At 37.7% G+C, this 27,192-nt stretch overlaps 1 protein-coding gene across 5 annotated transcripts in view; it reads left to right on the forward strand.

Annotated features, from left to right (window-relative positions):
* Positions 1-9,014: 9,014 nt before the first annotated feature.
* LOC149185424 (coiled-coil protein (DUF572)) overlaps positions 9,015-27,192 on the forward strand; it is a 100,267-nt gene continuing 82,089 nt past the window's right edge. For 2 of the 5 annotated variants that reach the window (XR_016257381.1, XR_016257382.1), the window contains exon 1: positions 9,015-9,444. Coding sequence is in view for 3 of the 5 variants with exons in the window: in XM_089417943.1 (XP_089274069.1) it covers positions 9,247-9,444 (198 nt within the window). In the remaining 2 variants the exon portion in view is untranslated. The remainder of the gene's footprint in view (positions 9,445-27,192) is intronic. The other 3 variants (XM_089417943.1, XM_089417944.1, XM_089417945.1) reach the window with 3 other exon arrangements.

A 27,192-nucleotide genomic window follows, 5' to 3' on the forward strand; every position in this document is an offset into this window, starting at 1 on the left:
TAATTCCACAGATTCATGATTTTTAAGGATCAAAATTTTGTGCTGTAGAGTGAAATATTTAAGTATCTGTTTAAGCAATCATAACTTATGTTAGAAGAACTAAATGGACTGCTTTTAACAAAATAAATCGTTAAACAAATTTATTGAATGTATCTTGAGATTTTTATGGCTATTAAATAATTACTCCCAGGAAATTTAAGAAATCAAACCATCAAAGAAATATTCCACACCATAATAAGAAGAGACACTGCCACTCGACCCAGAACCGGATCGGATGACTGGGAAGGTTATTCCTCCCCAACACCAAAATAAAATCATTTTATTAATTATATGGCCTGCCTGCAAGCGCACCCGCGAAGGCAAAACCATATCGAATACCTAAATTACAATACATTTAGCCATATTAATTGCCCGGATATAACATAAATTACCTGCATAAGACATAAGATTGTAAGCTTGCGGCCATGGATATGCGTGTTCCTGCAAATTCCATTGTTCCTTTCGACAACAATGTCGAGAAATATGCACACACAATAAGATCAATAGTACCATTTCCTCATCATAGCCCGATCACATAATCTCCACCCACTCAAATAGCCAACTGCATACTTGGTGGCTCTCCAGCTCACAAATGCAAAAGTTGTTGGCGCTTGGACCACGGTGTTTAACAACTAGCAGCAATCATTGTAGAAGGGCGAGCAATTGTTTTCGTTCATATCAGAAGGAATGCAAATAGATTAGCGGACCTCCTTGCCAATAAAGGGGTGGAAGATAATCTGGCTTTGTGTTAGCTCACACGGAGTTCTCTCTCAATTGTCACCAGGTTCTCTCAATGTCAAACCCTCATCTCTCAAAACAAGATGCTTCAAAAAAAGAAATACCAATTCACTTGTAATCAAGATTTGTGACAAGATTATTAGCTTACAACAATGATTCAATGAAGCATGTAAGGATTAATCAATAAAGCAAGTAAAGGAAATGACAATTAGATGAAAATGTTAGAACAATAACTCAAATGCCTTAATAGAAAGTGCTCTTAAAAATATTCACTTATAATATGTTATGACAAATGGAGCAAGTGAGAATTATGCAAAGGAAAGTACAAGTAAATGATCGTAGATGAGATTACTAATTAAGAAATTAAAGATATACTACTTCAATCTAAAACACAAGTGAGATAAAGACGAATTACTCAATGTAATTTAGACCAAATAGCCAATGAGATCAAACAATTAGCAACAAAGTCTAGATTTATTAATGACCAAGTGAAGTAATCCAATAAATTAGATATAAATACAATGAAATGAAAATTAAATTAAAGAGTTAGTCACTTCCGCAAGAAATCCTCCCTTTTAAATAAGGAGATGGGATACAATAGAAATAAATCTGAAACTCACTCAAGAAAATGTATTTTTATTATGAGATTACAAAGGAATAATCCCTTAAATAGTAAAAGAGAATTTTCAAATGAACGTTTAAATACCCCTCCTGAAAATATTAATGAGAGAAAATACAAGGACTAATATAAACTTTAACAAATGAATTTCCAACATATATTCTACTGGCAAGGAACGAAAAGAGGAATAACGCATTCCCGCATCGTGATTAGTAAAACTAATAATCCCACTTTGAAGATTAAAAATATGGGGCATAATAACTGAAAACGTTGAGTAACTCCAAAATTTAATACCAAAATAGCTTCAGCAAAATAATAGTCAAAATTCACTTGTAATTGGGTTCGGTAAAGTCAAAATAACCTGACTCGACGACAGCTAGACAATCGAGTTAACTCAGCGACAACTCGAGTTATTAAATAATAAAGAAAAATAGACTTCGTCGTTTATGACAAAGCTTGATAACCAAAACTGCTAAGTAGATTGATTGTTATAGAGTTAAGGCTTCTGTGATCCATATCAAGTTTGTGAGAGATTTTTCGGCGAAAATCACATGGAATACCATTTGTTGACGCGTTTCGAACCAACTTGTCCTGACGATGAACAACACTAGTTGGTTCGAAACGCGTTGACAAATGGTATTCCATGTGATTTTCGCTGAAAAATCTCTCACAAACTAGATTGATTGTATTAATTTTAACCATGAGTGAACTAGGCCATGGTGGGCACATGAAACTATATTCGAAGTAACAATTTAAAACAACATGAGCTTTCTCGAAATTTAAGTTCCTTCGCAATTGCATCAATTGAGGGGTGGATCACATGAGGATAAAAAACTTGAAAATTAAATTATTTGACTATCTTTCGAAGGACCCAAAATTTAATAATCCATAACTCTGTTCCCTCTGCGTGGAGGCACCCAAAAAAATTATTAACAGTACCAAAAGTTACCATTAAATAAATCTTATTGCATTTCATTATTTCATGGAAGAGAATCGAGTATTGTAAATTCGTTTTCATTAAAATTCACATAATATATTAGGAGGAAACTCCCTAAGGTAAAAGGAATAATTTATGGGCTATCACGCAAGGGTTTTAATAATCAAGGAAAGAGGGGCTTTACAAGAATAGAGAAAATCTGGGGTTATGGACAACTACTACTTGCATTTTTTTTTTCTATTTAGATTAAATTATTTCACTTCATTAAAAAAAATATGGATTAATTTAATTAAGGTAAAATAAAAAATTTCTCTTTTAAAACCCCACGTTGTGTACAATTACAAAGCTTTCCATGCCTCCATGGGCTCTACTTGAGAATCCCCAACAATTTCCAAGAAATTTGATTATAAATAATTGGGTGGTCTCTGGATTAAGAAAATTGGAATAAACAACCAGTAAAGATGTAGGGGACAACAAGAAGGAGCCCGGATATGAAAATATGTACATGATAAGATTAGCTGTGGAGATTACTCATAGGAATGACTTTAAAAAATGAACACCATAAAAATATAACTATGCAGTAAGTATGCACTGAATAAAAAATTTACGTGTATAGCGAGGGTTCGTAGAAAAAATATGCGGCCTCTTGGAAGTAACCATCGTGTAACTTCAAAACAAGTCAAGTTAAAAATTCCAACAAAATATTTTTTTTTTCTAAGATGCCCATAGGCCCTAAGGGTTGAGCCAAAGCTCTGATACCATATGTAACAATCCAAAGTAAATATAAAGTTAATTTCCTAATTAAAATCAGAATCAATAAATAAGTACATACCTATATTATCTGTGATCAATGTCTGCCAGATGACAACAAGGTTTTGGGGACGACTCTCCACCCAACCGTAGGCTCAATTGTGCAAGGATTTGCTACAACTGGCCACCCCCGAGCCCTCAATCAACATACTACTGCCAGTGACTCCTAAGTCTTAGAACTCCATTCTCCCAAGAGAATGCAAGATAGAATCTCGGAATGATGGAATGCAGAAATGCCTCTCATTTTCCTCACCATCTATTAAATAGAACAACATTGCACACACTCCATGTGTCTACATCCAACTTTCTTTTAATTTTTAGCTTTCTTGTGTTATTTCTTTACTTTTCTTTTGATTTTTAGCTTTTCTTGTTTTATTTCTTTACTTTTCTTTTGATTTTTAGCTTTTCTTGTTTTATTTCCTTCTTTTTGATAGTTTTCTTGTTTTATTTCTATTTATTCTTATTTAGAGTTTTAGTATGGTTATTACTATTTTTATTTTTATTATTTTTATTTATTTTCTTTGTATATATTTTTAATATCATTTATTGTTTAACATTTATGATTTATTATTATATTATTATTTATTATTTATTATTAAGGGGAGGCATATTACATTGCGGGCTTAAGAGTAGGGTTACAACAAGTGTTTTGTATATGACCATAACAAGTTTTGATTAGAGTTTTACGTGACCAGATTGATGAATAGGTTGTAACAGGGTGTGAATATGATATGATAGGTTGAAGACAATATTGTTACAACAGTGGAATGATTAGTTTTGAAGACCTATGTTGTTTGAAGAGCATGTGGATCCAGTTTGAAATACTATGAAAAATGGTCCATGCAAAGTTGGAGAAGGAGGTGGGTGCTTCAATCAGGTTGAAGCCTGCAACAAGTCTAAGCTTGAACATTTTCGAAGTTGGTGCCTTAATCAAGTTGTAGCCTATTGCAAGTGGGTGCTTGCATATTTTCCAGGTTGGTGCCTCAATAAAGTTGTAGCTTATGCAAGTAGTTTCTTGCACATCTTGGAAGTGGATGGCTCTAGCAAGTCAGTGCCTACAAATCTATGTAAATGAATTGAAGATGAAGAAGAAAATGATGTGGTTTTTGTCCCGCAAGGGTTTCCTTGTAAAAGCTTGTGTCTTCTTGTGTTGATGTGATGATGACTTTTTTATGTATGGTTTCATTTATTATTATGATGCAAATTGTTGTGCTACACTGCTACATGGTTATTTATTGATGAAATGTTTTGAAATGATAAGTTTTCCATTACACTGATTCACCCCCCTCTGAGTTTGATGTTTGGTCTGACATATTAAGGTTAGGGGAATAACCTAAAAGGAATGTATTAAGTTATGTTATATATCCACTAAAAGGGATAATAATTAACAACAATTTAGTATTAAAAGAGGTTATAGTTAAATAGTTGATAAATTATTGTTGTATTAATTGTGAATTACTTATGTTATGTTTATGAGATGAATGAGATAAGAGTAAGATTGAAGAAATTAAAGCATTTAAAAGTTTAAGAAGGCCATATTAGATTCATTAAGAAAAGAGGAATAAGATAGGGAGGGTGAAATCAAAATAGAAGGCTTTAACCCGAGGAGCTTCCATTGTTGTGAATAGAGGAGAAATAATGGATAACAGGTTTCCAAAAGTCACTCAATTTGAAGTTGTCTTCTCAATTGAAATTTATGGGGTGTTTTTCAATTTCGAGGGCTTCCCCACTGATGCGTTGAGGGTAGAAGGGGGAGGAAAACAAAATTTTGAAATCATCAAAACTAATGAAATGTTTTGTATCGTGGGAGTGTTCAACAACAACTGATTTAGAGATTTTATTTTGATGGGTGTTAGCTATATGCTCTTGTAGATGAGCTTTAAAGGTTCTTCTTGTTTGCCCAATGTAAGTTTTCCAAAGGAACACAAAACTTGATAAACCCCTGGGCTAGGCATTGGATCAGAGTGACCTTTTAACAAACTGAAATAATTATTTAAGGGTAGTGTGAGGTTTAAAGAGAGCCTTAATCTTGCTTTTTGCAAGGGTATTTGAGATGTGATTAATGATCCCTTGGATGTACAGAAGGGTAAATTTAGTAGAGGGGATGGATGAGAATTTGGATGTTTTAGGGTTGATCACTGAATGTAAGGCTTTTTTGATTTGAGGGACGATGTAGCCATTGGATACGAGGGCTTGAGTTAACTTGGCTTTTTTTGTTTCAAAAAATTGGGGGGCAAAATTTCAAATGACTCCAGTGGTCAAGGAGTTAAGGACATATGATTTTTGAGTTGGGCAATGGTGAGAGTTGGGGTGAAGATACCTATCAATATGTGTATTTCCCCTATAAACTTTGTGACTCAAGGAGCCATCGGGTTGCTAAGAGATAAGGACATCAAGAAAGAGAAGTGAGTTAGATAGTTCAATTTCGATGGTAAACTGGATTTGAGAGGTGATGCTATTTAGGTGGACTAAAAAGGACTTAAGGTTATTGAGAACATGGGGCTAGACTACAAAGGTGTCATCAACAACCCTAAATGAGCATTTGGGTTTAAGATGGAAACTGATGAGAGCTATGGATTCAAAGTATTCTATCTAAATGTTGGCAACTACGGGAGATAAGGAGGAGCTTTCTCTATTTTCATTCAAAAGCTTCATTTGTCTCTGGTGATGAGTGAAGCATCCACTCGAAACGTTGATCATTTCACACACTTGTAACATTTTTTCTAAAAGCAACAAGAACTTAATGGATTCTAATTATAAAAGCTTACACTCTCAAATGCAATTTATTGTTATTTTTTCTAATATTAAAATGTATTTATATTAAAATGAATACACACACACACAGACATATATACGAAAAAAAAAATCATAATTTTATTCATAGAACAAATTACATTATGCAGATGCTTAAAGCATTCAATCATATGAGCCCAATCAGTTGGTGAATAGTAAATTGTGAGAAATAACAAAAAACAACTAAAAAAAACACTTTGGAGTTAAGTTTATAATCACCTAACTACCCTTTTCTTCCTTTCTTTTACTCTACGTTCTGCCAAGCTCTTTGATTAGAGGTGGTAGTTGTAATAGCCAATTGATTCTCTATCACCTTCTAGGAGTCCTCTTTCTCTAAGTACAAACTCTCCGATGCATGGGGTCTTTTAAATCCTCCTACGTATTTTTCAAAGGGATGATTTTCGTTTTGCTGCACTGGAACTATAGATTCTACTGCTTCTGTTGCTTGTAGGTTTTGAATGATTGTTCCCTTTTGTGCAACCCCTCCATCCACATATATCCCTTGTGTTTTATGAGCTTCCAAAGTAGTCTCCTTTATTTCATCATCTTTTTTTTAAGACATCTGCTTTTGAAACTGCCAACCCGTTGGCTTTTTCTTTCTTCTTTTTGGATCTTTTTTTACCCGTGGACACATATTTTGTAGATGTCCAGTTTGAAGATAGGTACGACATTAGAATGTCGTAGTTTCAAAATCCAAACACTGGGTCCACTGAAGACTGCTATGGTTAAGATGAATACGATAAGATAAACCTTTACTAAGGTCTACTTCTACATAAATCCTTGCCAAGTAAAAGTTCCCTTTGTGAGTCTATCAAGATCTGTCTTTACATACTTCCCCAAAGTGTTTCCAATTCCTTTTAGAACTTGGTGGTGTCAAAACGGAAGAGGAATGTTGTGTAATCTAATCCAACTTAGCATTTTGGAAACCATCACTGTATTTGCATCAAGCCCTTGAAACCATGGGGTTATAAAAAGACCCACACTACCCCAAAACCATGGGCCCTTATTTAGGTGAACTACAGATCCTTCAAGGTATCGGATTGTATAATAAAACAACCCATTGAGCATAATTGTATTTCACAATTTGAGTTCCAATTTGAACATATCTATTAATGTCGATCCTCTGCTTTTGGCTAGAAATTGTTAAATTTGCATATGATTACATGAGATTGGAGAGTTGAGAACCATTCAGTAGCTTCAAGAATATTTATTGCCATTGTCAAAACCTGATTCATCTATTCCACTATGCAAAATATAGGTATATTAGTGTTTCGATGAGATTTGTTTGTGCCTTAACCTTTTTCTTTAATGTATCCATGAAAAAAGGTAGTCCCTTGGAGTTATTGGGCCAGAAAAGCCTCCCCTCAACCACAAGTTTATGATGATAGAGGAATTTCATTCAATGTTGTAGTCTTACCGCTGAAATTCATCTTACAAAGACCTCCTCACATAAATCAGATTTTGAAATTCCATTGGGATGCCCAATGATTTTTGGACCTTCTGTTTTAAACCAAGCACCAGATTCATAGCCTAAGCCCTTATGAGGACCACTCTTCCATCTAGGATTCTTGCAATTTTTTTTGAAACAATCCTCCACTACTTGATCTGGTTGAAAAACCTCATAGCCAGTCGAGTTTTTCTTTGAAACCCTTCCATCAATACCTCCCAAAATAGATCGGGGCCCTTTTCACACTTTGTGGGGGAAGAGAGTTCACAAGGTTGCTTAGAACCCTCATGCAAACTTGCGACATAAGTCTCCATTGGGCAAGCGTCCAACAATAAAATACAACGACAGAAGCCCATGGATCTACGTGTCTCGAGTGGATCCAAGCGAAGCGATATGTCTTGATCTCTATAGCTGTGCCGATTTGCTGCTTCCATCGCCGCATGTGCACTCGAATTGTTGTTGAACCTTCTACACTCACAACTCTCTCTACAAAGCTCGTTATGACCAGACACCTTGAGCCATCAAGCTTACAACGACATAGGATGAGATCTTGTCCACCGCACTAGCTTCGACTGTGATCTTCAGTAGCTTTGACACTGGTGGCATACAACTTCGCTCTTGATTGCCATCTCCTTTTCCCCCATAATAATTTTAAATTATTGACAACCATCATGGCCAAAAATTAGGGCTTCAGATATACAGCCATACATAAATACCTGAGGTTAGGGTTAGGCTTAAATCATTCATATAGAATCATGCACGAATCCTGATATACCTGTCGGAATCCGCCACATCAGTACAACTTTCTCTATGAGAAACCCCAACTCCAAAACCCTGAAAACCGTAGACTAGCTACTGTTTGCATCAAAACAAATGCAATCACTGAAAAATTATAAAACAAAAATCATCTGACCTCGATAACCAATAAACATACAGTGGCTAAGGTCTTCAAAAACTCAAGCTGTTTGTTGCCTCTGTTGAGCAAATACTCGATGTAGGTGAAATCCTTTTTATCTACCGGAGAACCTTAGAGCAGACGCCATCAATGTTACCTTTCTTAATTAAAATTTTGTGCATCTCATTCAACTTGTTTTAATGATTTCAATCAAGCTGAGGGAGGCATTGGGATACCTACCTAGGTTTCATTAAATCTGAACGAAACATTGGAATGAATACAAAATCACTCCTAAACTTAATGGTTAAACATCCATGATCTCTCCATTATAAATTATATTTATTTTAAATGAATAATAATTTATTAACAAAATATTATTATTAAAATTATAACTAAATCGATAAAATTTTGATAATCATGGAATGTACAAAGAATTTTTATTTTGATAATCATGGAATGTATAAAGAATTTTTGAGAGAAAGAAGGAGAGAGAAGGAGAGGAGACAAGTTTAATAATATTTCACACACGTCCTCCACATCAAAATTTAAACTTATAACTTACTAAATACTAAACCCATATTTCTTAAATTAAAATAATCCTTTATTATATATATATATATATTATTTCTTCTTTTTCTTTTTACAACATGCGTTTATGCCTTGGGTTCAATTCTACTTTATACTTTTTATTTTTTAGTTATTTGGTTGGCATAAATTTTGTGCCTACTTGTTAATAAAAATCACTTTAAAAGCCGACCAGTGTTTAAATCTACGTTAAACCACGGACTACACAGCAGCGGACTACAAACTCTTCTGTGTTGATTTTACATATTCTTCTTCCGCAAGTATCCAAAATTTGGGCTGGAGTCTGACTCGTTTGAGACTTCGTTCTCCAATATCTCTTCTATTCTACCAGAGGTTTTGCAGACCGGCCTTAATTTTGAAGAAATAAGAGAAAGGCCGCAGCAATGGGAGAAAGGAAGGTACTGAACAAATACTATCCTCCGGATTTCGATCCCTCTAAAATACCCAGAAGAAGACAGCCCAAAAACCAGCAGATCAAAGTCCGCATGATGCTTCCCATGAGCATTCGGTGCGGCACCTGTGGAAATTACATCTACAAGGGTACCAAGTTCAATTCTCGCAAAGAGGACGTCGTTGGAGAGGTACGGTTTTAATTACCCGTCTGATTTTATTGTTAATTTGGAATCTGTTAGGAAGCGTATGCGAACCGTAATGCGGAGGGTTTTATATTACTCCCTATATATCCAAATTTCAAATGCAAACAAGAGAAACTCACGTCCTCATTTTAGGTTTAGAACTTTTACAAGTGACTATGGCGATGTTTATTTGAATTTTTGAGTCTATTTGTTCAGAGTGATAGGTGGAATATGAATTCCCTATGACAAGGTTTTGTTAAGCTGGGTCGGAATTTTTAACCTGCCTATACTCAAATTAAGTGATTGCCAGTGGTGCAGTAGTTCACCGGTGAGGTTGACGTCGACGGAGTGATAAAGCATTCACCAAGGTTCAATTGTTGCTGTAGTCTGCCATACCTATATAGCACGACTTTCAAACAGATGAAGATGGGGTGATTCCCATGAAGTTTTCGGTAGCATAGGTACTCCAAACCCACACTACCTGGTAACTTGGTAAAAGTTGGTACAAAAGTTCGGCCTACCAGGGAACAGGGAATATCAACTTGGCAAAATCTGGAAAACTAGGCAAGCGTATTGACCAGAAGAGAGTCTGCCTATTTTGACCAGGAGTTTTCACTCCGTTCCCCAGCTCAGAGAGCGGAGACAACTCATGAATACTTGCAAAGTTCTAAAGAGTTCTGATTGTATGGTGCGCTTCAGACCTGGCACTATAGTTGAAGTAAGTCTGCCCTTTGCAGTGCAGCTCCTCGGGGCATGTTTTCTAAAGGACTCCCAAGAAATAAGGAAAGATACCATGGGCTTTTATTCTGTTGGCGTTTCGGAGAATGTTAACCATGAAAAGGCTCAGCTCTTTCTATACCTATTAATGTTAGATTTTGAGAATGTAGCTCCTGTCCGATTCAAATTTTATTAGTTGTTAGGACCAGTTCACAGGTGTAAATAAAATAGTTTTAGATCAAGCACCAACCAATCAAGATATTTTTTTAACTGATATTTAATTAACTCAAAATCAGTTTGACTAATTTAACCAATCTTTTCGACAGGCAACTTTGGGCAAGCAACTAGATATTACTTTTTGACAAAAAATACTTGGAGTTTAGGCTTCTGTGATCCATATCAAGTTTACAAAAGATTTTCGGCGAAAATCACATGAAATATCATTTGCCGACACGTTTCAAACCAACTAGTGTGGTTGAACTTGTCCTAACGATGAACCACACTGGTTGGTTCGAAACGCGTCGGCAAATGATATTTCATGTGATTTTCGCCGAAAAATCTTTTGTAAAAAAATACTTGATTTTTATTTTTGAGCTGGCAGAGCTCAGGGCTCAAACATAAATCCGTGCTTATTAGGCATTCGTGTCCTTACTCCTTACCACAACATGGGAGCTCTTTACTCCGTCGCAATGGCTTAGGAATTTAAATTTGTTCATCATTATGGTATATCTGTTTACAATTTTCAATTTTGCTTATAGCAGTCTGAATGATCTGGGGCCCTCTCCAAATTGTCTTCACCCAAGTTATCCAAGAAAGATGCTAAAAAGGCATTCCATGGGGAGCGGGGTGGAGGAGTGGGATAACAAAAGGCCATTAGTCTGTCTTTGCATGCCCTCAAGAGCGGGCAGGCAGTTGGAATGACACAGAAATGTGGATCAATCTGAACTGGCCCTCGAAAAATCTAGGAGAAGTGAATGTTGTGATTCAGATTTAAAATTTCGTTGTTTTTTATTTGTGATTTTCTTGGAAAGATTATTTAAAAAGCAAAAGTCATATGCTATAACACGTACAAGAGGTAGAGAATCCAAAAGATAACGGAAAGGATTCAGTTTGACAAAATATGAAGAATATGCATATGTGGGTATTAAAGTAGGGAGAAATTAGATTTAAAATCCATAACCATTATACATTCGTCTTGAGTTTTTTTTCTCATAACAAGTTTGTTGTTATCTTTACATGGTAGGCATGCCCTTCCTCAATCTGGAACATTATAATTGTTTCAGCTGGCTTACAGCACTTAAACCAGAATCCTTCAGCTAAGAAGCTACATGTGAGGGGTTATTTATTCTGTTGAAGTTGCCCAGGACTTGCACCTACCTCCAACTGCAATCAAAAGCATAAGCATAAGCGGCCACAAGAGGTAAACATATCATTGTGAAAACTTGAACCCTAGTACCCCCAAATTTGATTTCAGCTCATTTTTTTTAACACCTATTAAATTATAGATCTTATGAAAAAAACTAAGGTTTATCAACATCATATATCTAACATTTCAATTCTTAATTATAGGTTTTATTATTAGTTGATCTTCAATGACTGCAGCAATCTTCTATTCCATGAGTTTCCTCATAAAAATGGCTGACTTCCCCTGCTGAGCATTTGAAGTATTTACTTTTTCAAATACTGAGGTTGTTTGACCCAGAACTGACTTGTTGTGCAAAGGACAAGAAGCATCATGAGCTGAAACATCTACTGCTTAGTCACTATACACACAACTATGACCCCTGGGTTAACTAAAAAGTAAAAACACATAAATATTCTCTACAGATGGATCAAAATCTAAAAATCATCGAAGCATTTTGGCTACAGTGGAAGACAATCTCCACAAACTGTAGAGCCTAGTGCTTTCAGACTTTGTTAATAACCGAATATCTTGATTTGTTGAGAAGGAGCTAAGTGACTACCTCTAAGGCAATGCTGATATGGTTTTTACTATTTAGTTGACAGGTCATGTCTCCTATAACAAAATAAAAGATAACTATTCTTTTATTAATTTAGACTTATTTTTAAGTTTATCCCAAATAAATGTCTGGGAACTTCCACTTCTTTTTTTATGAGGAAAGCCTAGTGAAAGCCTAAGGCATGCTTCCCCACGTTTTTGGATGGCATCTCTAGTAAACTTGTTGGTGTAGATTAGTATGCTTCACTCAGTGGCATTCAAAGTGGGCATCTGCTGGCCTGGAGCTAGCCAAATGCCTAGCAACATTAGCAACAACTAGTTGAACTCTCTTAGGTTATCTTGGAGCTTCAACTTATCAACCAGAATCCTAAATTATTAATACTTCCAATTCAGTGCCAAGGAAAAATTGTTTTTGGTACTAAGTTAGGAATTATGTCCATTGCCATGCTTGGCCCACTTACATGGCCATGATAGTCCTGTTCTTTTGGAGGGCTAAACATATAGCATGCTTGGGGGAATTGAACCAAGCAAAGGGAATATAGAACATCACCACCCCCTTTTGACCAAACAGTCAATTCCCTAGTGGCTAAGTTGTGCGAAGGAAAACCAAGTCTATATTAATTTGATATGATTACATTATGGTCGAGTTTCAGGTACAGGTATGGCCTGAAACATCGGGTTCCTAGAAGTTTCGTGCAACATAGCCTAGTGGTTATTTAGACTTTAGCTTGAATTTACCATTTTAGAAGATTAAGATTAAGGATTTTTCTTCCTCGCTTACTTGGAGGGTATAATCTTCCAGTGCAGTGTAATTATTGTCACTTCAGTAATTACTCCCATTTTTTAGTGAAGGACACAAGATAGCACAAGGCAGGTTTCCCTAGTAGGGTTTAGGGATCAAATAACCCAAGGAGCTTAAGCTAAGTGCCCCCAAGTATTCTACAATGTAAATCCGCCAGATGAAGGTATAACAAATTAAGGCTTGAGGTGGATGGAGTAAATTCCAGATTTGAGTTCAAGGGAGCTATGGGTCAATCTAAAGGCTATAGTTGGCCCAAGAATCTCAAATAGGTTTCTCGAACACACTAGATCAAGAAAATATTCAAGGCATAAACTAGGGTTTTAAATCAACAAATTGCAGAAAAACAACAGTTTATAACATCAACAAATTTAGCCATAAAAATTGTGTATAAGATATGTAAAATAAAGGCTAAATTAGAGAGTAATCTAGGGACAAAGTTACTACAATTTACAAAGTTATAGGGACAGTTAATAAGGCATATAACAACAAATAAAACCTTGATGTCAGTCCTAGAAAATGGTTGAAAATGCATGAAAATATTCAATTTTGCTTCTCTAATGTACTTTTACACAATATATAACCTTGGGGCATACATCAAGTCATTAAATGCTGAAAATATAAGATTTTGTTGTAATTTAATCTTATTTTACCAAGAAATAAAATGAAAAACGATTTTTATATTTTAAAAGAGTGCCATAAAGGAGATGGATTAGTGCATTCTCAATCTAGGGCATATGAAGTCTAGAATACAAATAATTCTAGAGCTTTTTTAGAGTGATACTAAATCCAAACAAACGAGGGAAAATAAATTAACTTGCCCTAGGGACAATGAACTAGGTTTTGAACCAACCATCTAATCGAGATTCGAACTGGAATGGGATAAAACTGGGTCGAACAAAATTCAATGAACTGGATATGAAAAAATACATAAAATAATTAATTTTTAATGAATTTTTTTATTTTTAATTCAAACCATGATTCCAAACCATGTAAGGGTGATTATATCAAAATGGCACAGAGTGCAATACATATCGACAACAAAGTACATAATCAGTGGGGTGCTAAGTGGCCGCTAGAGTCCAAAAACATTTCTACAAGTTATTGGGTCATTGGCCTTGTTATCGCTCAAACTAGCAGGGGTCCTAGGAGGGGATCCTATAGAGAAACTATTAGGTCAAGGGGCAGTGATGGAGTGATAGCTCACTGTCACCTCAACTAAAGCTCCCTGCTCTTTACGAACTTTCACGGTGGGAGGAGTCTTGGTATGAGAGGAATGGCGAGAATAAATGGGTCAATGATAAGATGTGGGGGTGATTCCTAAAGCCTATTCACAAGAGACTCAATTGAATAACCTGCTTGATAAGCAAGGTGATAGGCTCTCTAAGAAGGGCTAAGAGGATGCTTGAGCCTAGGTTTAGAGGATATGCCTTGACACAAGGGGCTTCCTAGACTTAAGGATCCTTATGGAGAAATGGATTCTAAGTAATCCTTGTAGAATGTGAGTTACAAACTTGTGGGACCACAAAGAACCTTAAGTGGGCTCAAACTAGGTCAAGGATGTGGAGTTGATCAATCAAGGAGGAGCTTGACCTAATTAGGGAAGAGAATAGGATCAATAGACTAATTTTCTTTTGAAATCTAAATGTAATGATCCAAATGAAGACACTAACCCAAATCAAACTAGGGCAAGAATTGGTCTTGTGGCTAGGGCTTGCTATATCTTGGGATTCCATTGTCGGAATTACCTCAAACTTGGAGGACCTCTAGAGCAAACCCCATCGCAGTAGTGGACCAAAAAATCGAAGTGTTTGGATGGCTAGAGAGGAATTTGATTGATGCCCTACATGACCTATTAGGGCTAGTCCTAGAATGAGAGGAAAAAGGCGAGAAAAATAATCTTTTGAGTGACCACCAGTGGTTGGATCAGTGCCTTACCTTTGGAAGAGATGGAGTCAAGGTGAGTTTGTGGTTTGGAGAGACTATACCCAATCAAGGAGATTTATAGACAACTTCGCATGGCTAATTAGGGCATGCAACAACTACCAAAGGAATTTATTCTTCGATGTTCAAGAATTGATGACTTATCAAGGTATATTCAATGAAAATAACCTCTAGGAACATTCACCCATTTATACATGACACATGTGATATATGCAACTCTACAATAGATAAAAAATTCCACAATTTCGCATAATTTAGAGGCAATTTGAGACCTAGATAGCGAAAATCCCAGCAACATTCACGCGACAAGATAATAGTATCTAATCATCAAATCAAGACAAATTTGAAGCTCCAAGATCAAGATAGTAGTATCAAAACATCAAAATTCATCTATCAAACCAAACTCGTCCTCCAAAATGGAATGCTAAATTCTCACAAGAGCTATTGAATCTAAACAAGTTATGATGAGAGGAATGAATGAGCCTCTTGTCAATTTATATCCTCTCTAAAGAGTTCGATTTGTCTAATTAGGCCTACTTAAGCCCCAAATAATAAAATAATGTGCAATAATAACATCCCTTGGTGACAAGCCCACCAAGATAGCTCAATAACATAAAAATAAGCCTCTCAAGAGAGCAAAATAATCAACATAACGAGTCGTTGGGCCATTGAGAAGGCCTAATGAAGTCCAAAGTGTGCCGTGGTGAGAGGATGGAATCCAAACATAGTTGTTAAGATGTTGGCCCCTTGATATCCAAGCAAGTCATACGTGGTGTCCCCAAGTGGGTGTGGGATAGTAAAGAATAAACATGAAAATGAGCACTTACATGTACAATGAGTATATCTAATCATCAAATCAAGACAAATTTGAAGCTCCAAGATCAAGATAGTAGTATTAAAACATCAAAATTCATCCATCAAACCAAACTCGTCCTCCAAAAGGGAATGCTAAAGTCTCACAAGAGCTACTGAATCTAAACAAGTGATGATGAGAGGAATGAATGAGTCTCAATCAATTTATATCCTCTCTAAAGAGTTCGATTTGCCTAATTAGGCCTACTTAAGCCCCAAATAATAAAATAATGTGCAATAATAACATCCCTTGGTGACAAGCCCACCAAGATAGTCCAATAACATAAAAATAAGCCTCTCAAGAGAGCAAAATAATCAACAGAACGAGTCATTGGGCCATTGAGAAGGCCTAATGAAGTCCAAAGTGTGCCATGGTGAGAGGATGGACTCGAAACATAGTTGTCAAGATGTTGGCCCCTTGATATCCAAGCAAGTCATACGTGGTGTCCCCAAGTGGGTGTGGGGGCACTATGACATTCTCATGGGTCTCCAAGTGGATCAGTAATGCCTGTAAACCATCCATAAGGGCTAGGATGGTGACATAAGCCCTCCCTTTGTCTCCTGTAGTGAGGCACATCCTCATCTGGACTTTGGAACCTCTGCCAAGTATGTGGTACAAGTGTGAAGCCGGTTGGGCATAGCGATCTAGGTGCATCATCCTCATCGAAAGGGGTGGAACACGAGCAATCATTGAATGGTGTTGGGGATCCGTGAAGTACTCTCTGCTATAGTGGAAATCCACGGCTTTCAACGCTCACCCTACAAGTGCTAATGTGGCCATTTGGAGGTCTTGGACCCCGTATAGGGAAACCAAACCCCAAATGAAGACCCACTTGCAATCCTGCATAAGATCCAATGCGTCCCCTTGCCTTCCAATACAACAAATCATTAGAGTAATAAAGTAAAAGAGCTTGCAAGTCATAGAATCATTTGGGCACTTCATGGTGACATGCTCTTCCATAGTGCGCTCTGACATGTACATATGTCTCCAAGCTTAATAAGGGGGTTAACCAAGGACCCTATTAGGTGGTTTCAACCTTTAAAGGGGGTGACAGTGCATGGTACATCCATCAATGGGTAGGTGGCATGTGATATAGTGATGGAATAGAGTGGGGATTAGGGGAAAGCTCCAGGCCACATGTCATGGGATTAGGGGAAAGCTCTAGGCCACATGTCATGGTACAAGGGTAGCTATGATGAGGGAAACCCACACTTTGGTATATGAGTGTAGGAGGGAGCCAATATTGGTACATGAGTTACCCCAACCTTTGTTTTTCCACCCTTCTTCATATGCTTTTTGCTTTTGATTGTTTTTTCTTTATAACCTAAGTCACCAAGTTCGTGTTCGAGTTTGAGTTCGGCGACCTTGAAATTCGAATAAAGTTCGGCAACTAAAATTTTGTTGATAAAGTTCGACATATAGAAATTCGAAAAAAAAATGTATATATATATATATCAATTTAAAGTCAAATTCAAAGTCCATAATGCACATTGCAAAGACATAAGATTATTGCTCAAACATTCAAATCATTTTGACATAATTTTAAATTTTTATAAACCATTAAAGCGTTGCCAAATTCCAATAAATAACCAAAGTTCCAACTTCCATACATGGTCAACAAGGTGAGAAATTCATCATAGACAGTGGCAATTTGGCACACATATCAAATTCAACAAAACCATGCGCCATATCAGATTTCATATATTGAAAAACAATTTGATAAAAAAGTATTCAAAATATATAAACTTGAAAGTTTAAAGTAGCTTGGTAGTTTTAGAAAATTGTTCATGCAAAAAGTAAACTAGAAATCTAAAATATGGACACAAGTTTTATTCTTGATGTTCCTGTGGCCCACTTGTTATATCAAAAAGTTCTATATCATCAAGAGCAGTAGGAGTTGTGAATCCGCTAGATGTTTCAGCATTAGATTCATCAGTCAATTCCCTGTCAATGTCACTATCAATGTACAAATCAACGTCATCCATTGATGCATTTGGAAGAGAATCGATCCACGGAGTAGAGGAATTGGATGATTCTTTAGCCACATTCTTCAATGCCAACTGCAAGTTACTACGAACATAAACAAGATCTTCTAATCCTCCATATAACAATCCATTTCTTTTCTTGGAATGAATCTGGTCAAAGGAACTCCAATTCCTTTCACATGCTGATGCACTTGATCCCTGGCTTAAGATACGAATTGCAAAATTTTGCAATTTTGGTGCCCCTGAACCATAAAATTCCCACCATACTGCTGGATCACTTCTGCTCCTATCATACTTTGCTGATTGTGTTCCAAATAACCCTTCTTCTAACCTGTATGCCCTCAACTGACTTCTGATCAAACCTGCAATTTTTGGATCTGGATTTAGCTTCTCAATAGACTGGATAAGTCCATTCATGATTTCTTCATCCCTATGTCTTGGTAACCCAAACAATCTAGGGTCCAAATAGCATGTTGCTGCATGTAATGGACTATGCATCATCTTCCATCTTTGATCAATTAAATCCCATATCTCCTGGTAATCAGCTTCCACATTATTAAAAGCAGTTGCAATGGTCTCTTTGCAACGATCAATGCTTTCATAAACAAAACCCATACAAGGTTTGTCACCATCAACCATGCGGAGCACATTAACAATTGGGTCACAAATTTTTAAAACTTCGTTTGCATTTTCCCAAAAGCCATTATTGAGCACTATTTGTTCAACATTTTTCCCCTTAGTTTCTTTTGAAAGGGTAGATCTCTCCCACTCAGTGTTGCAAAAAATAGCTCTTAGGCTCACTTTTTCCTCAACAACTCTTTTCCTAGTAATATAAAAAGTGGCAAACCTTGTATCACAAGGCCTCAACAACTCTTTTGATGCATTCTTCCTGTATATGCTCAAAGTGAGACGATGGTTGATGATGAAGTTTGCAATTGTTTTGGCTCTTCGGATTGTCTCATTGACCCAAGGAAATTTGGCTAAGTGATGCAACATTAAATCCAAGCAGTGAGCTGCACAAAGGGTCCAATAAATCTGATTATACTTTTCCATAATCAGAGTCCCTGCACCAACACAATTTGATGCATTATCTGTAATAACATGAACAACATTTTCCTCCCCAACCTCTTGAATCGACTCATCCAAAATTCCAAAAATAAATTCTGATGTCTTGACTCGATCCATTGCATTTACTGCCTTCAAGAAAAGTACCCCTTGAGGACTATAAACAAGCACATTGATCAATGGGCGATGACACAAATCTGACCAACCATCACTCAAAATTGTGCATGCTGTAAGCTCCCAAGACTCTTTAATCTCAACCAACTTTCCTGTCACTTTGTCTTTTGCTTTCTTTAGCAAAGTTGTCCTTAAAGCTTTCAGATCTTGGAGGAACATAGCCCTTCCCAAAATCAATGGCCTTTTTAATTACATTTTTAAAATATGGACTCCTCGCCACATTAAAGGGAATTGCACATGCATAAAAGAATTCTGCAACAACATCATCAACTTTTTGTTTCTCAACAGGTTTCCAGAATTGATTTAATGTTTTGGTTCCACCTGTTTTTGCTTGAGTAGAACTTGATCCACCAATGTTTGAGATTGAATTAGTGGTGTTGGAGGAAGACATGGCAATCTCCCTCTCAATTTGCTGCCTCTTATTCACCCTTTTCTCCTTTTGCATATGTGAATTGGAATGGTCTTTTTGCACTGTGGCTTTTTGTTCATCAGTGATCTTAGTGCAGGTTTCAACATCACCTCCACTTCCATTGCTAATACCGAGAAGGTGATCCACTGCTCTAGTTAAAGTGCCAGTGAATGTTGGGTGTGGAGCCTGATTATTTTTTGTATTCAAAAGTTTCAGTCGGATGTATAGCCTAGGAAGATTGTACACCCCTCCACGTGAGGGGGACTTGTCCCCCCGTGGGGGTCCGGGGGCCAGCAGGGGTTCGGGGGCAGCGCCCCCAAAGCTAAAAATAGATGTAAAATTCACTTGTAAAAGTCTACTAATTTCTAGTCAATCTGGGCCGTTCATTAGGCGAATGATCTGATGGTAAAAGTTATGTTTAATTTAGGGTTTTTTTGCCCTAGAAGGCAACCCCTCACTATATATGAGGGAACTGTATTGGGTCTATGCATATCTATATTCTGAGTGAGGAAGAGAGAGGAGATTGAGAGCGAAGAGGGTGTTACAGCGGAACTGCTGTAGGTTGTATCTTTTTAGTTTGTTGGATAATATAATAAAAGAAGAACTGACTGTTTCTCCGTGTATGTAGCCCAAACTGGGTGAACCACGTATATCTGTCTCTCTTGTTTTATGCGTTTTCTGTGTTTATATTTCTGCAATATTTTATGTGTTCCATTGCTCCGTAATATATAATTTTCTAACAACTGGTATCAGAGCCGAAGGTCTATTTGGCTGATAAACTCGCAGGAGAGAAGGGTTCCTGGTTTGAGTGGGAGCAATGGCGGAAGATGGTAGGTTTAGGGTCGAAAAATTCAACGGCCAAAACTACCAGCTGTGGAAGATGCAGATGGAAGATTATTTGTATCAGAGAGATCTGTACCTACCATTGAGCGGAAAGTCAAAGAAGCCGACAAGTATGACAGACACAGAATGAGATATCCTCGACAGAAAGGCACTTGGAACAATACGGCTGTGCCTAGCGGCGTCGGTAGCGTGTAATATTTCAAAGGAAACGACAACACAGGATTTAATGACGGCACTAGCCAAACTATATGAAAAACCCTCAGCCTCAAATAAGGTATTTCTTATGAAGCGTTTATTTAATATGAAGATGTCAGAACAGTGTTGCGGGGGAGCGCCCCCCCCCCCTCGAACCCGCTCCCGAAGCGCGCTCCGGGCCGGAGCGGCTCGGGAGCGGGTCTGGAGCGCGCTCCCAAAATCGCTCCCGGACGGGAGCGATTTTCGGGAGCGCGCTCCCTTAAAAAAATTTACGCTCCCTGCTCTGATAGGGAGCGTTTCAGGGAGCGATCGCTCCCGAGCTCCCGGAGCGCTTTTTAATGCCCGGGAGCGATCAGGGAGCGATCGCTCCCTGATCGCTCCCGGGCATTAAAAAACGCTCCGGGAGCGATTTTTAACCGGCCGGGAGCGGTTCGGTGGAAAAAAATTCCGCCGGACCCGAAAAATCAAAAAAATTTAACTAATTTTTTTTTGTTTATAAGCCCAATGGGCCAAAAAAAAACTCATTTCAACTTCATTGAGCTTGAGATTGAGAGCTGAGCAAGAGCAAAGGAGCAAGGAGCAAGAGCTGAGGAGCAAGGAGCCAGAGCTGAGGAGCGAGGAGCAAGTGCCAAGGAGCGAGGAGGAAGCTTGCAGAGGTAAGTAACTTAATCATTTAGTTAGTTTAGCTGGTTAGGTAGTTAATTTGGTTAGTTTCATTTACCTGTTTGAGTTTAAAGATCATTAATTTAAATTAAATTAATAAATTAAATGAATTAATCCCAATAAACTAAATTAATTTGCAGATTCAAGACTCAAACCCTACAAACATCAAACACGATGGACCTGAGGATTTTTATTGGCATTTTCCTCTTCCTGGTCCCCTTTCTGGTTATTATGGTGGTGGAGAGTAGGAAACAGAGGGGGCCTGAAACTGAAGAGGTGGATGAAGAAGCCGGAGGAAGTCAAATGGGTGAAAACCCCAGTGAGGAGGATGTGGAGGAGGGTGAACATGAGGGTCAAAAAACTAAACAAGACCAAACTCCATTGTGGAAATATGTTCACAGGGCTGAAACAGGGAGAGGGGGTGGAACCACTAAATTTCATTGCCCCCATTGCAACACTGACTACACAGGCTCATACACCCGTGCTAGAAGACACCTCTGCGGGAAAAGGCCATGGGATGGAGAGAAACAAATAGGAATCAAAACTTGTGACAAGGTGTCAACAACAGATAGAGCCAAATACATAAAGGAAGAGGAGGACACCCAATACAGAGCAAAAAGATCAAGGGGTTTCTTTGAACCAAGCTCACAAAGAACTCCTTCAGCATCCTCCCAAGGCAGTGGATATGGACATGGAGGCACAGGGTCATCATCTTTACGCCGTAGAACCATATCAGATTTCCTTGATGAGGGGTGTAGAAATGATGTGGATTCAAAAGTTTACAGGTTCCTCTATGCATGTGGGATACCATTCAATGTTCTACGCTCACCTTATTGGCACGAAATGGTTTCTGCCATAAATGATGCCCCTAAAGGATACAAGAGCCCTGGGTATGACAAGGCAAGAACTGTTGGCCTTGATCATGAAAAAGCAAAAATATCACATTCTTTGAATAAAATGACAAGTTCTTGGACTGACAATGGGGTGTCCATTGTATCTGATGGATGGACAAATGTAAAAGGCAAGCCATTGATAAGTGTTCTTGCTGTGTCTGTTAGTGGTCCCATCTTTCTAGCTGCACATGATTACTCAGACAAGTTCAAGACCGCTATCAACATTGCAGAAGCATTGCTTGAAACAATTGAGCGTATTGGCCCATACAATGTCATCCAAGTCATCACTGATAATGCTCCTAATTGTAAGGCAGCGGGAGCAATTATTGAGGATAAATACCCGAACATATTTTGGTCTGGATGTTTGGTTCACACATTGAACCTTCTGTTGCATGATATTGTCAAAAACAAAAATGAACAATACCAATGGATTGGTGATTTGTACAAGAAAGGAAAAAAAATGATAAAATTTATTACAAATCATAGCAATACCCATGGCCTTTTCCGCAGTCACTCGAGATTGGAGTTGCTGAAGATTGCGAGGACTAGATTTGGTAGCTATTACCTCACCTTCAGGCGCCTTTTGAAGGTAAGAGAGGCATTAGCTAGCATGGTATCAAGTCCACATTGGCAGGTGTTAAAGGAAAGGGCTACAAATGTAGCTGACATTGCAGGTTTTGAAACGGTGGAGGAGGCCGCTCTTGATGGGCAGTTTTGGACAACTGTGAGACAGGTATTGGATTTCACCAAGCCAATTTATAACATGATTCGGTTTGCAGATACAGACAAACCAGTGATTGGCGAGGTGTATGAGCAAATGGATACCATGTTGGGGGAAATAAAAGACATTGTTCATAACAAAGATCCCGACTTGTACAAACTGATTCACGATTGTGTGTGTGAACGGTGGAATAGGCTTAACCTTCCACTACATTGCTTGGCGTATATCCTTACGGCAAAATACTACTCAGATTCTTGGTTGGGCAAACCTGCAGCAGGGGGTGGTGTTAGGACCAAACCCCATTTAGATCGAGAGGTAACTAGAGGATATCTGGAAGCATTAGAAAAGTTGGTGCCTGACAGGGAGGAATGTGCAGCTGTGCGCCTTGAAATAGGCAGATACTTCACTGGCAGTGGTTTGTATGGTAACTTCCATGCAATGGATGACAAAGATAAATTTGATTCTCTCACATGGTGGGAAACATATGGCGGCCACGGACTTTTGCGAAAATTGGCAATAAAAGTTCTTTCACAGGTTGTAAATTCTTCTTCTGCAGAGAGGTGTTGGAGCACCTATAGTTATATACATAATGTGAAAAGAAACAGGCTCAACGAAAACCGAGCAGAAAGCTTGGTTTATGTGCACTACAACTTGAGGTTGTTGAGCCATTACTGTGATCGGGCTAATGAAGATCCCACATATAAAATTTGGGACAATCACCCTGAGGACGACAATTTGGAGGATGGCATTGTACATATGGAAGAACTAGAAGAGGAGCTTGTACGGGAAGCTGAAGCAGCTGCAGCAGCCATGGCACCTCCACCTCCACCATCCAGTAGCAGTTCTCGGCGCCCGAGTCTTGTTCCATTGTTGTCGCCACCTCCATCGGCACCCTCGCGTGGAGGCTCTAGTTCTGGTCGTTGGTCTGGGCGGGAGACTCCTAGAAGACCACCACGACCTACTTATACTCCTGGAGACTCTCGTGGCAAGGGCCACTTGTAGATTTACAGTTTACTTGTCTTTTTTAGTTTCTATTAGACTTGTCACTTTAGTTTTCATAACTGTTCAGTGTTGAGTTTTGAGTCCTTGACTCTTGACTCTTGACTCTTTCATATCATTATGACATTATGATATTTTTTGTAAACATTATATCACTGTGACAATGAAAATTTGAAGTTTGAAGTTGGGCCTTGGCAATTATAACTCATTGGTAATGATTGTGAATTATGAATATGATGCTTTGTGAAAGACTAGTCACTAAAGTTGTTTCATTTCATCTCATTATTCATGTTTCATTTTATAAATTTTTAACATTTCATATCATGTTAACAGTTAGAAGTTAGGAGTCAGGACTTAGAAATATCTTCGATATTACTTCTTGTAATGGTTAAACTTGGCTTACAAGTACAACTTGTTACTTTGGTGATCAATGATGATAAATGTTATTGAATTTTCAATTCTGAAAGCTTGAAGTTGAAACTTTAATATTGAATTTGATGAATCATGATTTATAAGACTCAATATGTTGCAGTTGTAATATGTATTTTAATTTTACTAAGGTTGATGACGATTATAATTTCTAGATGATTGATGTGATATGGTTCAATGATCAATTTATGTTTTTTTATGTCTATTTCATCATTCTACATGTTTTTGTTGACATATATGTATCAAAAATTAAAAAATATAAAAAATATATATATTTTTAAAAAATCGCTCCGGGATTCGCTCCCAAACCGGGAGCTTCTGAAAATGGTCGCTCCCGCTCCCGCTCCCGCTTCCCGCTTCCGCTCCCGCTCCCAAGTAACATTGTGTCAGAAGGTGGATCTGTTGCAGACCATTTAAATGATTTTAATACAGTTACAAGTCAGTTAAGTTTTGTAGGGGTAAATTTTGATGATGAAGTTAGGGCTCTGTTATTTCTGTGCTCATTGCCAAAAAGTTGGAATGGTTTAGTTATGGCTGTTAGTAACTCTGTCTTTGGATTTAGTACTTTAAAGTTTGATGACGTTGTTGGTGCAATCCTTAGCGAGGAAATGCGATGGAAAAGCTTCGGTGAGACATCAGGTAATGCTTTGACTGCAGAGACTAGGGGAAGAAAAATGGAAAGAGGAAAGAGCTCAGGTTATCGTAGTAAGTCAAGAAAAGACAGATCCAAGTCCAGATCGGGGATAGTGCGCTGGAAATGCGGGAAGAAAGGACACCTGAAGAAAGACTGCGAGTCTCGGAAGGGAAAAGAAGGAGATGCGCAACAAGAAAACAATCATGAAGCGAATGTAACAGGTGATGTGTTGGATGCTTTGATTCTTTCATTAGAAATTATTATTGATGCTTGGGTGGTAGATTCAAGGGCCTCATTCCATGCCACACTTGATAGGAAACATTTTCATGATTATGTTCAAGGAGATTTTGGACAGGTTCGATTGGGTGATGATAAACCCTGTAAAATCGTCGGAATGGGTACAGTTTTCATAAAACAACAAAATGGAAATTAGTGGCTATTGAAGGAGGTAAGGCATGTTCCAGATCTGAAGAAAAATCTGATTTCAACAAGGTAGTTGGGAGGTGAAGGTTGCGTAACTACTTTCACAGATAAAACCTAGAAGGTCACCAAAGGAGCCCTGGTAATAGCAAAAGGCAAAAAGGTTGGTATATTGTATTTATGCAATGGTATTTCTAATTCTGTTAATGCTTTAACCTCTACAGGAGAAGATACGACATTGTGGCATCATAGGCTCGGGCACATGAGTGAGAAGAGGATGCAGATTCTTCACTCAAGAAATTTGTTGCCAGGTTTGAAGCATGTTGATTTAAAATTCTGTGAGAATTGTGTTTATGGAAAATAGAAGAGAGTCAGATTCCTTAGAGTTGGGAAAGAAAAGAAGAGCGAAAAATTAGAGCTTGTGCATACAGATGTATGGGGACCTGCTCAGGTATCATCTCTTGGTGGCTCTCGTTATTATGTTAACTTTATTGATGATGCAACCAGAAAAACCTGGATTTATTGTATTCAAAATAAATCTGATGTATTTGATACTTTCAAGAAATGGAAAGCTTTGGTTGAAAATGAGACAGGGAAAAGGTTGAAGTGTCTCAGATCAGATAATGGAGGTGAATATTGCAGCAAAGAGTTTGATAGGTACTGTTTAGAGAATGGAATTCATAGAGAGAAGACAGTTCCAGGAACACCACAAGAAAATGGTGTGTCAGAAAGGATGAACAGGACAATCATGGAGCGCGCAAGGTGCATGAGATTGCATGCAGGATCGCCTTTACAATTTTGGGTAGATGCTATAGATACTGCTGTTTATCTAATAGATAGAGGGCCTTCAAGTTCCTTGGATGGTGGTATTCCAGAGGAAGCATGGACAGGTAAAAAGGTAAACTACTCATTTTTAAAGACTTTTGGTTGTGAAGTCTTTGTCCACATTAATAAAGAAAATAGAACAAAGCTTGAGGCAAAATCAAAGAAATGTACCTTTATTGGATATGGTGTTAATGATTTTAGTTATCGCTTATATGATTATGAAAATCACAAAATCATTAGGAGCAGAGATGTAAATTTCAATGAAAAGGTCTTGTATAAGAATCAGTTGCAGGAAAAAGAGACAAGGAAAAGAAAACAGAGAATACACAGTGCTTGACGATATCACAAGAAAAATGATGGTGCCTGAAAATCATAATGATCAATAGCCAGAACAACAACCACAACAACAACAAGCACTTCAAACACCTGAAAGTGGTGTTAGAAGATCTACCAGGATAAGTAGACCCCCTGAACGATACTCTCTTTCATCATATTATGTATTGTTGACTGATTCTGGTGAACCAGAATGTTATGAAGAGGCAGTGCAGATAGAAACCAGGAAGAAGTGGGAGCAAGCCATGAAAGAAGAGATGGACTCCTTAGCACATAACCAGACTTGGGACTTAGTCAGGTTGCCTGCAGGTAAAATAGCATTGCAGAATAAATGGGTTTACAGGCTGAAGGAAGAAGATGGAGGAAAACAAAGGTACAAAGTTAGACTTGTAGTGAAGGGGTTTGCACAGAAGAAAAGTATTGATTATGATGAAATATTTTTTCCTGTTGTTAAAATGACTTCAATAAGAACTATTTTAAGTCTAGTAGCTGCTGGAGATTTACATCTTGAGCAGTTAGATGTAAAGACAACTTTTCTCCATGGGGATTTGGAGGAAAATATATATATGCAGCAGCCACAAGGATATGAGGTAAAAGGGAAGGAGAAACTAATGTGCAGGTTGAAGAAGAGCTTGTTTGGCTTAAAACAAGCTCCAAGGCATTGGTATCTAAAATTTGACAGGTTTATGTCTGAACAAGGTTATACTAGATGTCACTTTGATCATTGTGTTTATCTCAAAAGGCAAAATGATGGCAACTATATTATATTGTTATTGTATGTAGATGATATGCTTGTTGCAGGTTCTAACATGTAGGAAATAAATGTCCTCAAAAGAAAATTGGCAAACTCATTTGCAATGAAGGATTTGGGTGCTTCAAAACAAATCCTTGGT

The sequence above is a fragment of the Pinus tabuliformis genome, chromosome 3_2 (genome assembly GCF_031772625.1).
Source record: "Pinus tabuliformis cultivar Carrire ecotype Pingquan chromosome 3_2, CPIR1, whole genome shotgun sequence".
NCBI lineage: Eukaryota > Viridiplantae > Streptophyta > Pinopsida > Pinales > Pinaceae > Pinus > Pinus tabuliformis.